Source organism: Nannospalax galili, unplaced genomic scaffold, assembly GCF_000622305.1.
Source record: "Nannospalax galili isolate Female #2095 unplaced genomic scaffold, S.galili_v1.0 scaffold280, whole genome shotgun sequence".
Taxonomy (NCBI): domain Eukaryota; kingdom Metazoa; phylum Chordata; class Mammalia; order Rodentia; family Spalacidae; genus Nannospalax; species Nannospalax galili.
In genome coordinates this window covers 4874384-4890210 of record NW_008347808.1, presented here as the reverse complement: position 1 = coordinate 4890210, position 15827 = coordinate 4874384, and the positions used below count along the sequence as shown (strand labels likewise).

General features: G+C 49.6%; 1 protein-coding gene across 3 annotated transcripts; it reads left to right on the top strand.

Moving 5' to 3' along the window:
• The first annotated feature begins 617 nt into the window (after positions 1-617).
• On the top strand, positions 618-4984 carry Pja1 (praja ring finger ubiquitin ligase 1). Of its 3 annotated transcripts, XM_029568936.1 has the most exons (3): positions 620-744; positions 2374-2880; positions 3448-4984. In XM_029568936.1, exons 2-3 carry the CDS (start codon positions 2591-2593, stop codon positions 4523-4525), a joined length of 1368 nt encoding a protein of 455 aa, XP_029424796.1. In that variant the 5' UTR covers positions 620-744; positions 2374-2590; the 3' UTR covers positions 4526-4984. The 3 variants fall into 3 exon arrangements, with proteins under 3 accessions (XP_008842595.1, XP_029424796.1, XP_008842594.1); XM_008844373.2 differs by having other exon boundaries at positions 618-744; positions 2689-4984; XM_008844372.1 differs by having other exon boundaries at positions 2374-4984.
• The last annotated feature ends 10843 nt before the right edge of the window (positions 4985-15827 follow it).

Here is a 15827-nt window from a genome sequence, read left to right as displayed (position 1 = left end):
TCTACATATTATTCTTTTAATGGCTTGAAGCTTGTGCATCTTATTTGTGTTGTAGCCCTTGAACTTTTTTGTTTTCTTACATTGTATTTCCCATAAGAGCAAATCTTTGCTGCTGCTGTGGACTAGGAACTCTACATTTCAGTGCCTTGAGCACTCCTGTACTTGAAAGAGTTCAGGGAAACTGCAAACCCAAACGGCATACCTATGATATTTTAAACTGTGGTGCAATTCGCAGAATGTGAACATGTGTGGCATTTCGGGAGTGACCTTTTCCTTTTGGGTAGGCATGCTTGGCTTTGTGATGAACAACAAATTCCACTGCAGACACCTTCCATTTGCCTCAAATACCAGATTTTAGAAATCGCAGTTTACTGCAACCTTGAATGTGACTTTATGTTTTTTACAGAACTGAAGAGGTGGGTAATGTTTAACATTCGCTATCGCTGTGTTAAAGATCTCGCTGCCCTTTTCTACATCCCTGACAATCTCAGCATTTCAAATGAAATGCTTTGAAGCCCACCCTGATTAGCCAACAGCAGCTGCCGCCCACGCCACAACGGGGGGGCGGGCTTAAGTGACGTCACTATCACTTCCGCCACAGTCTCCGCCCACCCCGCTGCCCTCAGTCGGAGGAGGAGTCGGGGCCCAGAGGAGGAGTCCAGACCTGGAGCAGGAGCGGCGGCGAAGGCGGCGTCGGGAGGTCAGAGGATCGCGCTGCCTGCGAGAGCGGGGCCGTCTCGAAGGGTGAGTGCAGGGCGGCCTGGGTGGGCTGGGCGAGGGCTGCCGGGCGGGGGCGGATGGAATGACCCCTTAGCGGGTTCGCCCGGGAACCGAGGTGGAGCGAAGGGACCTGACCGCAGGCCGAGGCCCGTGGTCTCCTCGGCTCGGGTGTGGGGGAAGGGGGGGGTGGCGGGGGTTCCGCATCCCTCAGTGTGCAACCAGCCGTAGCCCCTGTGGCGTTCAATTCAAGGCTGTTTGCGAGGGGATGAGAGGAATGGTGGTCGCAGCCTCCGCTGTCCCAACCTGCCTCTCCTCCCTATACACGCGGCCCCTTTACGGAGCACTCTTGGCCCTTCTGCCCCCATCTTGCTGCTGTTTCGCCAAATGGCAAATGGTTAAGGTGTGTAGGTACACATTTTCCCAGGAAAAGAATTAACAGGGAAAAATCCAGTATTCTCGGGGAAAACCTATGTTCCCACACGCCTTTTTCTTTTGCCCCGCCACATCGATGTGGATTTTCCCTTTGAGTTGCTAACATAGCCCTGTCTCTTATTATGACATCGCATCCCCCCTCTGTGTCGCGCGCGTACGCAAGCACTCAGGCCGGAACACGCAGATCTCTTTGCAGGCCTGTCCCTGCTCCTGCATCCTTAAGGTCCCAGCAGATCCCCTCCCCTGCGCGTGCGCAAATAGGCAAGCACGCGCCCTCTCACACAGCCTCCGCCCCCTCACCTAACTCATACCTCGGGAACCTTCCTCTCCCCCCACCTTGTGCTCTAACCTGAGCAATCGCACACGCACACACAGGGCCACCTTCCTGCCTCCGTGCTACATACATGCATAGCACTCCTTCTGTTGCCTGCCACACATGAATGTACACCCAACAAGCTGGGTCCCACACATTTCTCAAATGCTTTTCTGTTCTGTCTGTCCCATATTGCACCTTCACACTCAAAAAGATCCTTTGGGGATGCTACCCTCTTCCTGCTTGCCATAGTGACACATGCAGACACTGTTTGACTGCTGGCCTCTGTTCTCCTTGCCGTACATTCCTACAGGGCTTTCTTCTGTCCATTGTTGTCTCCCATTTTGACTCTTGTACACTTTCCTCATTGCCAGCAATATCCTTTCCCTTTCCTGCCTATGATATGCACACAGCACAGGCATTCAGGCATTCGTCTATAGTGCCAGCTGCCATACTTGCAGGCACACTGCCACTTCTCTTCTCTCATACTTGGAGCCCTCCCCACTAAAGCCACCCCTCCCCTCTGAAGCCACCCCACCCTTACCCTGTACTTTCATATCCACACCCATCCCCTCTACAGGAATCCCTGTCCTGCAAGACTGTTGCTCTCGCCTGTCTACCTGTCTCTCTCCTGACAGACACACAAGGCACTCATGTACACAGTGATTTATAGTTTCCATTCTATTCTAATTGCATTTCTCTTCAATCTCTGCAGTTCTCAGAAAAGGATACCCCCATATCCCCACAGCAGGCTTTCCTCTCCCCATGTAAGCATAATTCCACAGTACACCTCCTTTCCAAGCATCCACTCACCCTCTCCCCACATTCTGTCACATTCTCCACTCAGTCTTGTTTTCCTGCAAACCCAGTCTTGTAATCATCTTGCCAACATTAAAAATGTGTTCCAGGTCAACTACACCTGACAGTCACTGGAATGCTACTCCAGGCCTTAGAAGAAAGTGAAACTAATTTTAAAGGCCCCTTATCCCTTCTGTTACCTGCCTGCTGAAGTGAAACTAGATCTCCCTACTCCTTTGTCCTGAACTGATTTGACTATCCCAGCTCAAACACGTGTAGGGAGCACCTGCATCCCAGCTGTGTTGGAAACCCTCCTGAGCCAGAGCCATGGGTCAGGAATCTAGCAAGCCTCTTTGGCCCAAACCAGCAGGAGGGTATCAGTCTAATACAGGCAGGAGGTATGGAAGAAGGCATGCTTATGTCAGTTTCAGGCCATCCATGAGCCAGCAGGAAAGGATTTCCAGCCAGAGAAGGACCACATCTGAAGTCCCAATGCACAGACCAGTCTCCAGCCAAACGAAGAGGAGCCGATCGCCATTTACCACCACACGTCGTGATTGGGATGACAGTGAGCCCTCAGGAGCCAGCCTGAATGTTGAGAATGAGGACTATTCCAGGTATCCTCCAAGAGAATTCAGATCCTCTGGGAGTCGAAGAGGAATGGCTTATGGACATGTTGACACTTTTGGGGCAGAGGATAGTGAGGAGGAGGGGGCTGGGCCTGGTGACCGACTGCCAGTGAGAGGGAAAACTGGCAAGTTTAAGGATGAGAAGCCGTATGATCCAGAGAAGGGGGCAAGATCTCTGACGGGGGTGCCACCCCGCTTCTCTAATTTTAACCGTGATGTGAGAGGGGAGCGTAGCAAGGCAGTGTCACGTCCTGCTGCCAGGTACTCTGCTGGCAGAGCTGAGTTCTTGAAGCAAAATCGTGTGACCTCGCAGATGTCTTCTGCTGAAGGCAGGGCTGCTCCAAAACGTGCCGGCTTGGAGAGGGAGAGAAGGGGGCAGAATGTACCAGTACATCCCAGCAGGGCTCCTGTGAGTGTGCGTGGCGGTAGGGAAAACACTCCAAAGAGTGCAGAGGAACCAGTGGTGAGGCCAAAAGTCCGGAATTTGGCAACTGCAAATTGTATGAAGCCAAAAATATTCTTTGATACCGATGATGATGACGATGTACCACATAGTACTTCCAGGTGGAGAGATGCAGCTGGTGCCAACGAGCTCCATGTGAATCGCCATGCAAGAAGAGGCCGAGGCGAGAGTTCCAGTAGCTACTCTGAGCCGAAGTATCGTGAAGACAAGAGAGAGAGAAGGAAGGACCAGGTGAAGCCAGAAAAAGTGCCAAGACGGCGACGGGTCATGGTCAACCCCGACTACTGGACCTACCCTGATGACTACTACAGGTCCTATGATGAAGAGTCTGACAGCGACAAAGAGTGGATCACTACTCTCCGCCGCAAGTACCGAAACCGGGAGCAACCCCAGCCCTCCAGTGTGGGAAACTGGGAAGCCCTGCCAGAAAACGAGGAGGAACAGGAGCCTCAGCAAGCTAGAGGGAGTGTGAGTACAGCCGGGGCCACGGCTGTGGCCAGGGCAGGGGCCAGTGCTGGTGCCAGCAGTGGCAACACCAGCAGCAGCGGCAGCGGCCATCTCGAAGAAGTTCAAGAAGCATCTCAGGAAGAGGGGCTGGCCTCTCTGGAAGAAGGAGAAATTACTTGGCTCCAGTACAATGAGAATGAGAGCAGCAGTGAGGGGGATAATGAGTCCAGTCATGGGCTGATGCAGCCTGGAATATTCCTGCTGGACCGAAACAACAATCTTGAAGATGACTCGAGCGTGGGCGAAGACCTCGAAGTGGATTGGAGCCTGTTTGATGGATTTGCAGATGGCTTGGGAGTGGCCGAAGCCATCTCCTACGTGGATCCTCAGTTCCTCACCTACATGGCCCTTGAAGAGCGCCTGGCCCAGGCTATGGAGACTGCCCTTGCACACTTGGAGTCCCTTGCTGTGGATGTCGAGGTAGCTAATCCACCGGCAAGCAAGGAGAGCATTGATGCTCTTCCTGAGATCCTGGTCACAGAAGATCATGGTGCAGTGGGCCAGGAAATGTGCTGTCCTATCTGCTGCAGTGAATATATGAAGGGGGAAGTGGCGACTGAGCTGCCATGCCACCACTATTTCCACAAGCCATGCGTGTCCATCTGGCTGCAGAAGTCTGGCACCTGCCCAGTGTGCCGCTGCATGTTCCCTCCCCCACTCTAAAGGCCAAGGCTCTTTGCTCTGGCCAGAGTCTGGCTATTTCCCTATTCAAAATCCACAATTCTCCAGGATCCCTCTTTCAAAATTAATGGCAATGAAACCAATTGGTGTCAATTAGACAAAACCTGTTGATTCCTTGTGATTATTTCTGATGTGAAAACAGTTGTGTATAATTGCATTTAAAAATCATCCTGTCTTTTTAGAAGTTAGAAAGGAAAAACTAAACTTTGTAAATGCTACTTGAGATTGCAGTAAGAATATACATTTTCTAACCCGAAAGTTGAAACAATTCACATATTTGTTCAATAGACTATGTTGATCTCCATTGTAACGTCAAGTTTATCCGTTAAATATGTTGAAAAGACAGAAATCACTTTTGTTGCATGTTAATGGGTTATATGTTCTTGTATTTGCAGTGCTGTTGAAAGTTTATTAAAGTTCTTTTGGTTTGCCACAGTAAAATGGCATCGTTTGGCTTTTGTCTGACCTGGTGATACCAGGTAACTTTATGATTGATCCCTTGCATTTGCAACAAAAGTGCAGTGTTTGGTCTAACCAACTGCAGAAAAAATTTTCAGTTTTCACTAGAGATCTGACCAAAAGCAGCAAAAAATTGTAAGAAACAGGAATAAGGTATATAAGGTGTATACTTTGGGGGCAAGGAAAATTAGAGAGAAGAAGATAGTAATAAGCCATAGGAAATCAGTGGTGGAGATAAACCCAAACTGTAGGGATGACTGAATTCAAATGTACCTAAGAGAAGCTTTCAGAGAGAATAGGTAGAAAGAATAAAGCTATATGCTAGTTACACATCTTTACACAGCAACACAAATAGGAATATGCCAGCAAAGTGCTGTAGAAAATAGAGGTACCTCCCTGCACGGAGAGAACTAGCTTAACTGTTGGCCATATTGCTTCCAATCCATCTCAGAAATAAAAATTGTCAGGCACAGGCAAATTCTTCCCATGAAATACCTTCATTCACACAAGTATCAGTATATATCCTCAACCAGCTTTATGTTTTTAAAATGGACATAGTTGGTAGGCTCTGTGCTATCATTTTGCAACTTGATTTTTTTCACTCAGCATTTTTGGTGCAGCTGGTCTGTTACTCTTTGGGTAGACATTTTGGGTAGACATTTAGGTTCTTAACCAGTATTTTGTGGCAGTGAACATAGCAGAAAGTTATCCCTTTATGTACATGTATGTTTGTGTAGCAGTAAGTCCAAGAGAATGAAAGACCTGGGCCCCAGGGTTTGAGCATCGTGACCAAATTGCTGTTTTGAGTGATCACACGAATGTTTATTCCTACCAACAGTTTTTGAGAGGAAGACTCCACAACTCAAAAAGCCTGGGTATTATTCATCACCAACCTCACTGGGATTTAGTGATGTGTAAATGAATATGCCAGAGAAACACTGCCCTTTAGAAAGCAATAGTTTCTCTTCCTCATCATATCTAGTTTCAGCAAGGAAGAATGATAAGACATAAACAGCTGATGTGCATATGAACTAGCAGCTTTAGAGAGCACTTTGACTAGTAGCTAGCAGTCAACTATACCCAACTTGGACATTTGAGTAGTATGGAATTAATGCTAGGCACAATTACAAATTGGATCAAGTGCTGATAAAGAGGTCCAAGACATGGTGTTAAGTAAAAATAAGTAAATAAATAAAAGCACCGTGTAGAACAGTATGTAGAATCTTAATGTGAAACCTTACAAAGCCAAACTAGACATTAAAATGTCTAAAAATCCTTTTACAAAGGCTACATACCTGACTGATGGTACAAGATGCCTCTGTGTAGGGATAGAGAATTGGTGCAGAAGAATGGGGAAGGGGGCTATTGGCCTTTCATCTGATAGAGAGCCTTTGTTTTTTTTGTCACTGAATTTTCATCAATATTCGCTGGTAGCTAGCCTGAAGATAAAATTTTAAAAGTTGCCTAATAGAGGTTAATTTTCTCCCACTGCACTAACAGAAGCATGGGGTGAAGCCACAGGCATTTTTGCTGCAACTGGCCAGACTGAGACGACGTCATTCCTCACCAGCCCTTCTGTTTTCTGGGCCTTTGCCCAGCAATTCAGCTGGTCATGGAGACTCCAGCTCTGAGTCCAAACAGGGCCTTTTTGGTGGGTTCTGGTGGTTTGCCATGAACTTTTTCTGTGCCCTGACTGGTACCACACAAGGAAGTATTTTAGGGCCACCCTTGGATATTGATCATGTTCTTGTTCCCATGATGTAGCAGTGACCTGATTTCCCTTTCAGGAAGAGTCAGTTCAAAGCAGGGGACACTTGACCTCAAAGGCCTGCTGCTGGTTGGAAAAACCTGCCATTGCAGTCCGGTGGAGAAACAAGACGTGGTGCATCTGGGACCCTGAGCAGCTTTGGACTCAGACCTATGGCCATCAAACACCTACTTCCAGGCCTTGAACTTTGGAAGATGTCTGAAGAGCAGGAGTCCAGAAGCATTTGCTCTGGGTGGTGATGGCAGCGGTGGTGACAACTCAGACAGTGGTGTGGGGCCCCTGCAGATCCTACTGTAGGCTACAGTTCCAGTGGTGGGCTATATCTGTCTGTCTGTCCAGCCTCCCTGATGACTCCCTGAAGCACACCCCTCGCTTTCCAGTACACGTTTTCTTTATTAGTTGCTTTCTGTTGCTTGTAATGGAGAACTCTAAATGGTACACTTAGCAGTACCCTAGGCCCACTTTGTGCCTGTCATTTGAAATATCTCAAATGGCTGGCTAGTGATCAGGCAATTTCTGTTTCAAGCACAGCAAACTCATCATTGGCCCCCACAGCCATGATTCTAGAACAGCAGGCCTTGGGGCCTCTAGACATGGAGCATTCTTTTGTTTTTGAGACAGGACTCTAGCCATGGCTGGCCTGGAACTCTCTATGTAGCCAGCCAGGTCTCACACTCCTGTTCTGCCTCCCAAGTGCTGGCATTGCAGGCACATACCACCATGCCTGGCAAAATAGTCATTTTTGAGAGAAAACTATTTCATGGATTCTGGCCTTATTTTCTGGTCATGGAGTAAGTACCTCCAAATTTTGGTCACTAATTTGCAGCATAAACCACTATGTCTTGCCAGGGAGCACCAGAGAGGTGGTGCCCCAGCTGGCACTAAAACTACAGTCATAAGGCTCTTCCTGTGTTCAAAGGCGGCAGTTGGTTCTCTCTTCCACCAAAATCCACCTATAGGCCTAGGGGCCACATCTTGAAACGTCCTTCCCAATTCTGTCCCTGTCCCAATTCTGTTCTTTTAACAAGCTTCATGTTCCATCTCTGGAAATGAATGTTCTGATGATACCCTTTTGTTCCCTGTTGTATTTTATTTTATTTCAGTTTATTATTTTGAGACAAAGTCTCGCTATGTAGACCAGACTGGCTTAGAACTCACAGAGATCCATCTGCCTCTGCCCCCCAAATGCTGGGATTAAAGGTGTGCACTACCAAGCCCAGGCATGCCCTGGCTGATCGATTGGATTCCTCTCCCAAGGTAGGTGGGGTGGGAGTATGGGCGTGGATGGGGTGGAGTGTGCACATATATTCACTCATGTGTGCAGCAAGAACCCAGTAGGAGCTCTGTGGCCCCACCCAGTTAGGCTTTCATGAGCATACTCTCAGCCCCCACTCTACTACCGGCCTCTGGGTACCCCACACTTTTCCTCCCTTGTACTTTCTCATGCTATCCAACTTTCTGCTTGTTATGCCAAAATGCTAGCGTTTCAAGGCCATTCTGGGGCTCAGGGCCTGGGGATGTAAGATGGTTATATGAACGTGAGAAATGCATAGCTACCAGCCTCAGTGTGTCCCCTCTCTGGCCTGGGTTGAGCCTCAGACTAACATGCAGCTAATAACATTTGCCTACCGTGCCCCAGCCTTGGACAAGCCTGTCATGGGGCAAGTTGGGATGTGGGGTCCCCGAGCCACCTTTCCACATACCATATGGCATCTACAGAATGGAACTTTATGAGCCCCATTCCTATATCCTGCCTCCATTCTTGAATATCCCAAGAAGTCCTTTGGCTCCCACTTCCCCAGGCCACTTCCATGCAGGGATTTCCCTGGCCCCTTTTGTTAATCCCTAAAGAGAGTGACAATGAGACAAGGTTCAGAAGCTGGTTGAAATCCCAGCCAGAGCAGGAGGATGGTGGGGGAGGGGAAACAGGAATATCTTAACCCCAGTCTTAGGTTTTAACTTCCAGTAGCTGGGAGTCAGCAGGGATCTAAACGTCAGTGGAAGACTTAGAGCTGACTCCAGCCAGATCTGGTTTAGGTTCTCTCGTCTTTTAATGGCTGGCCACCTGCACACTACAGAAGCAACTTGGGATCTGGAGGCAAGAGGACACTGAACTTTGTGATGTCAGGAAAAGGAGAAATAATACCCAGTTACCTAGAAGGACTCTTTCCAGAGGGAGGATGAGGAGACAGAATCTGCTCACAGAGACAGGCATTTGTCTGGAAGCCAACACCAAGGCAAGTAGAGACTAGGGCGTAAGTATGTGCAACCAATCTTCAGGGACCCAAGGGAGCTAAGCAAGGCGTGCCCAATGAGGACCACGCTTGTGTTCAGCAAGCACGCTGGAGAAGCACAGTGGGCTAGGTTTTGTTGTTGTTGTTGTTGCTGCTGCTGCTGCTGTTTCCTTCGGTGCTTTGAGACAGACTCTCACTTTGTGGCCCAGGCTGGGTTGAACTTGCTTCAATCCTCCTGCCTCAACCTCCTGAGTGCTAGGATTATAGGCATGCACTGCCATGCTCAGCTTTGTTTAATTCAGCAAGTATTTATTGAGCTGCTGCCTATGGTATCTTCAACCAGGACCTGCAAGACCTGAATGAAGCTTGGTGCCTTCCTCAGAGCAAAAGCTCGTGGTCTAGTGTGGGAGACAGGCTCAAGACAGGACAGCAATGTTCTGGGGAAAGTGGAGGCAAATGCAGAGCATGCTGGGAGCACAGTGTCTGGTGGGCAGAGCTGGGAAAGGCTGGTCCTCCTGGACATCTGAGATGAGGCCACTCACTTCTGCAGTGTGAGAGCTTAGACCAACCAAGTAAGAAAAGGACAGGATGGGTCCTTTCTGGGCTGTCATTGTTGTCAATTGGTCTTATTTGTTTGAAAAACCCTTCAGTGAGATGTATTAACATTTCAAATCCGCTCACACTGGCCCAGCAATTGTACTAGTAGGAATTTATCCTACATGAGCAAGAGCACAGTTTGTTTGTATAAGGATATTTATTGTTGCATTGTTTGTAGTTGCAAGATGAGCTAGTGTTTAAATGTCCATCATCCGGGGGCCTAGTTAAATAAATTATGACGCAGCCATCTAAGGCTTTATAAGGACAGCCAGTATCCAGCTTGAGGGAGATCCTCGTGGCTGCTGTATCAGTCTCTGAAAGTCAGCAAGTTTCAAAAGCTGGGTGCAGAAGAGTGGACCCAGTTATATGTTCCACAAATTACCATGTTTTACACAAGATATAGGTATCAGTGCTTAACTGTCCATAGAATATGTCTGGAAAGATTCATAGCCAGAAGCAGGGAACAAGGTTGGCAGTGGGGATGCTTACTTTCGCTGTATACTTTCCTTTCCTTCCTTTCTTTTGCTGTTTTCCTCTTTCTCCCTTCCTCCCTTTCTTCTTCTTTATAAAATGTTCATTACATTTCATTTGTGTGTGTATGTGTATCTCAGTGTGCACACATGCTGTGGTGAGTGGGTGGAGGTCAAAGGACAACTTTCAGAGTCAGTATTCTTCTACCATGTGAGTCTTGAGGATTGAACTCAAGATTGTCAAGCTTGGAGGCAGACACCTTTATCCATGTTGCTGGCCCCTCCTTTTTTCTCTGATGCATGCCAGGCAAGCCCTGTACCACTGAGTTGTACCTCTAGTCCACTGTATGCTCCTTTGGAATTTTTGATAATTTGATTTGCTTTTGGCTTTGGTTTTGCTGGAATTTTTGAACCATATGCATATATGACAGAAACAGAAAAGAAGGGAGGCAGGAGAGCAGGGATCTCGGGCAAAGGGAACAGAAGGTATGGAATAGTGTAGTGTATGTGTCCCCGCATAGTGGAGCAGACTCTCCGGCAGCTTCTAAGAATGTGGTGGAGAGTAGATGGTCAAGAGACAAGGGGGAAGTGGCAGAACTCTCAGCCACAAGGCCAATCAGAAGTGTTGGTGCATGTAAGCCTCCTAGGGAGAAGAGGAACCCAGTTGACCTGGCCTCACGAAGATATAAGGTGTGGGCTAGAAGGTGGCAAGTGGCTTAGAGCAGGGCCACTAGGCTTATCAGGCAGTCAAATAGACCTGATGTATGTCCATAACAGAAGGGTTACCAGGAAATCTACCATTGAGCTAGCTAATGCTGATACTTTCACTGGTTGGATGACAGGTCATTTTAGTTTTCTTTGTGTTGGGGGGGGCATTTCTTAAATTCTCTTCAATCAGCACTTGAGTAGAGAGAAAAAGGTTTTTTAGAAAATGAATATTGCTGGAATACTGACTTGACTCAGCTTCACAAGGCTGAACTTTCCTCTGGGAAGCTGAGCAGGCTCTCATTGGTCACCCTGGTTCTTTGCAGGACTGAGACCCTTCCCTCCAGGCAGTTTAGCCTAGTGGAAAGATTTTTGAGTCTGGAGTGGAACCCAGGGCTTAAAGTTTTGATGTTAGTTAGCTGTGACTTGTGAGCAAGGCACAAATTTCTCAGCCTTAGTTTTCAGATTTACAACATGGGACAAAAGGAGCCTACAGTGTGGGTAGAATGTATGACTAAAATCATGGATGGATAGAATCTACTACAGGTGCTTAAGGGGTTCACTGTGCCTACCACTCCTCATACTTCTTTCTTCTGGGCTTGAAGGAGAAAATAAACAACTGCTTCCTTTGTGGAAAGACCTCATGTCTCATCTTTCTCCCATCAGCAACCCAGCAAGTCTGCTTTTAGATGCCTGGCCCTGGCCTGAAGCAAAACACCAAGCAAGGGTCCAACATTCCCTTTGGAAGGGAATATGACAAGATTTGGGGGTGGGGGAGAACAGAGTTGGGAGGTGAAGCAAAATGTTTGCTAATTTTTCTGTACAATTGACTGCAGGCCAAGGCCCTTTGCTCACTGCTGTCTGCAAGCACAGATGGCAACCAAGGCCCCTTAGTATAGGGTTTGGCTTCCTGTTAAGTGTGCCCACCCCATCTAGGCCAGCTGAGGAATGTGGGCTGGTCTAGGCTGGATGGGCTCTGTGTCTCCACAGGCCCCTCCCAGAGCCCCAGACTGACCCCTCCTCAGGCTGAGATGAAGGAGCCTCTGTGTCTTGGGGCTCCGGTCTGATTAGACATGGCTGCCACATTGGCTTCTCTCTCACAGTCAGGCACTGAGAGAAGAAAGGCCCAAAGCCTTCAGGCTGAGAGTAGCTGGCCTGGGGTCTCATCTAGAGCTGGGTGAGTCAGAAGTCCCTGCTGCTCTCTGTTCACAAGAGGAAACTTTGAAGCTCCCAGGCTTTTAAGGCCAGCCAGGGTGGACCTTTTCCAGCCTAGTCCCTGAGGTTATCAGGGAAGGGGAGGCCACATATGAGAATCTAATGACCCCTCCAGTTGCACCAATGCTTCCACAGACAAGGAGCTTGTTCATTGGCTGCAGTGGTCTGTGGTCACCAGAGAAGCGGCTAATTGGGTTGTTAAATGTACCTTGCAGCTCTGCCCTGATGGGAGGGGTTCTTTGTTTTCCCTCCTCTCTGGGCCACTTGCAGACTTTCTATCTTGATGCTGGCCCATTCACCATTCTGAGCCTCAGCAACCTCATCAGAAAAACCTGCACAATAACATCTGGAACGCCTGAGATGAGGACATGGGGCCCTGCAGCACTGGCAGTCCATAAGAGACCCTCCATAAGGCTGTTTCCTTCCTGTATTTATTAAGCACTTCCTTTAGAAGCACTGAGGAATTCTGAAGTGACTTATTCTCTGCTCTTGAGCAGTCTCATGGGTTTGGTTCCCTTGGCCACTAGCCCAGGCTTGGTCTTACTTCTGACCAAGGGAATTATGGCCTGTTCTCTGGTGCCTGAGGGTTAGCTCAGTGCCTGGAAGCCACAGCTTGGAGATGGTCCTCCTCAGGTGGCCTGGCGGCCTGCTGAGCACTTCTGTGGGCATCATATGGCAATTTTTACAACAGCTCTGGAAGAAAGGTGCTGTCAGGGTGCAGCTCTGTTCTACTTGCTCTGTGACCTTGGGCAGACACCATAACTTCTCTGTGCCTTAGTTTTCTCATCTGTGACACAGGTTAAATAGAAATAGCTCCCTTTGGGGGAAGCAATTCGAATGCACCTTAATATGTGCCTGATACACAATGCATTCCCCAAAGGGGTTAATTGCCACTCTTAGGAAACTGAGGATCCAAAGGAGAAATGACATGCTCAGGGTCACCCAGCAGGAAGCAACAGAACTTGGCATTAGCGCCAAGGCCTCATGCACCCATAATCAGGACTCTTCTTGCTTATGTCATGACAGGATGTTGTAAGCACCTACAACATGGGCTTGGGCTACAACCCTCTGTCTCCCAGGCAAGTCTTCTTCTGGGCACCAGTAAATCAGTTTCCTATCACATGTTGCCACACTTTATATTTTAAATAATGTGATCACCAATGCTAATAGAACACTGGGCAGCTAGCACTTTAAAATATCAGCATATTTTAATCCTGAGATTAGCGCAGGTGTCTCCATTTTCCACATGAGAAAACTGAGGTGCCAAAAAGATTAAGTGAATAGCCCAAGGCTTCACAGATACATATGGCAGAGCCAGAATTCAAATCCTGGCAGGCTGGCTGCACAGTCACTGCTCAAACTGGGCACCACAACATGCCTGTAATTCCAGCACTTGAGAAGCTAAGGCAGGAGGACTGCCATGGGTCTGAGGCCAACCTGGGCTATTATAGTAAGTTCCCGACCAGTCTGTACATACTGCAACCCTGTCTAGGAAAACCACGAAAAGTAAACAACACAAAACCTCCTAAAGGAGACCACCACTGGAAGTCTGTATGCCCTGATTCCTCCAGTAAGAGGGTAAGCAAGTTGGATTTGCTCACAGTGGAAGCCTCAGGGGTTGGCTCAGCGCTCAGCATGTGGTAGGAGCTGAATAAACAGCTGTTGAATGAGTGGGTGAGTGAGTGAATGAATGAATGAAGCAAGCTACAGTAGGGTGCTGGCCATAGACAGGGAGAAATGAAGCAGATTTTAAAGCAAACTGACTAGATTGGGAGATGGAGCCAACTGGGATATGAAACAGCTTTGGATGACTCCCAGGATTTTGGCTTGGGTGACTAGATGATGAGGTCATTTACCAAGATGGGAAGCCCACAGGAGGGACAACATGCAGGGCTGTGGAGAGTAGCCTTGATGAATCCAGTTCAGGATGAGTTTGGGATGCCTTTGATGCAGCCTGGCCAGGAGGCTGTGGAGTAGCAGATTTAGAGGAGGGATGTAGGCCTCCTGCCCACCCCTTCCCATTATCCTCCCCCTTCTATCTCACACGAAGCTGCTGGTCCTGTGGCCTTTACTCTTCCCACTGGGAAGGAAGGGAAGGGATCTTTGATGGTGGGAATAGGAGGGGGTGGACTTTTCTAAACCAAACAAACGCATACACAGTGCCTGCTTGTTGCTGATCCTCTTGCCTGGCTCTGGGCACATGTAGGCTGCCTTCCAGGGCAGATCTTCCCCCACCACCCGCCGGCCCCTGCCGCCTGCTCCCTGCCAAGGTGAGCTCTGACAGGGCGACTTGTCATCTTTTCAACACCTCATTTTTCCCTCCTTACTCACTGCACGGGGAGAGGTCCTTCCTGTTTGCACACCTCAGGGGCTAGGCCCTGAGGAGGAACAAAAACAGCCTTCATGGTGGAGGGGGAGGGGACGGCACAGGAGAGGGCTCAGGGAAGAGGAAGGAGAGCAAAGGGATGGGCTGAGGAGGTGGGGAGAAGACAGCAGGGCTGAAGACCTCCTCCCTCTGCCCCTCACAAGCGCATAGGCACCCTGGGCACTGTGTCCTGACACTGGGTGGCTGATTCCCAGGTCCACCCACAGGCTCAGGCCCCAGCTGCAGCTAGAAACCAGCTGTGTATAGAAACTAGCCACTGTCTTGCCTTTCCTACCTCCAGCAGGGGCTGGAACTCAGAATTACTCTGCCCAGAATCCCCTGCTCTGTTTCCAGCCCCCAGTTAGTCTGGTTCCCAGGGCCTCCTGTCGCAGCTCCCCAACTGCTTTTCCTCAGGGTCTCCAGGTCAGCGAGTATGTACTCACTGGCTCCAGGCCCAGGGCTGCACTGCCCAGCAGCTCTCCCTCTCCGGTAAGGGCAATGCCCCACCCCCCCCCCCGCCCCCATCTCCTTGGAGCCCCGCCTCGAAGACCACAGCCTGGCAGGTAGGCCCCTTCCCCTTCTAGCTACCAGACAGCTCGGCCCCTTCTAGTCCTCAGGTCCTGGATCCCTGTGCGGGGGTGGGGGGTGGGGGTGGGGGGTCGCTACCCCTCCCCCACTCTGCTCCCACGTGGGGAGCCTGGCTCCCAGGCCAGGACTGCGGCTGCCCTGCCCAGCAGCTCTCCCTCTCCGGTAAGGGCAATGCCCCCCCCCCCCCCCCGCCCCCATCTCCTTGGAGCCCCGCCTCGAAGACCACAGCCTGGCAGGTAGGCCCCTTCCCCTTCTAGCTACCAGACAGCTCGGCCCCTTCTAGTCCTCAGGTCCTGGATCCCTGTGCGGGGGTGGGGGGTGGGGGTGGGGGGTCGCTACCCCTCCCCCACTCTGCTCCCACGTGGGGAGCCTGGCTCCCAGGCCAGGACTGCCCCATTCACAGTGCCCTCCTCCATTGTCCAGGCCTGTCACTCACGCCTGGCATTAGCATTTCTAAAGCCCTTTGCTAGATGCCTCTTCTACCCAGGCTGGGCAGAGGAACTTAGCCCAATAGAACAAGGAACAATTAAAACGAGCCTTCAAGAGCACTTTAGAGTATATAATTCACTTTTTTATATAGCCATTTCATTTACTTCTCCCAACAGCCTTTAGTGGTGGGACACTGACATAGATGTTCGTTGAGTTGCCCAAGGTCACAAAGCACTTTTCTAAAGCCAACTCAGGTTTGTCTGATGCCAGGGACATCATTCTTTGCACTCCCTGACCTTGCCTATGTCAGGCCCAGCTTCTGCTTGGCTAGGCTTTCCTAAAAGGTGGGCTCAGTAGCTGGCACTCCTGGTGAAGGAAGTCATTCTGGATCCAGATTGCTGAGAGGCATGGGGTGACTTCCTTGTTGCCTCTAACGAACCAGTCATCCAGCTCA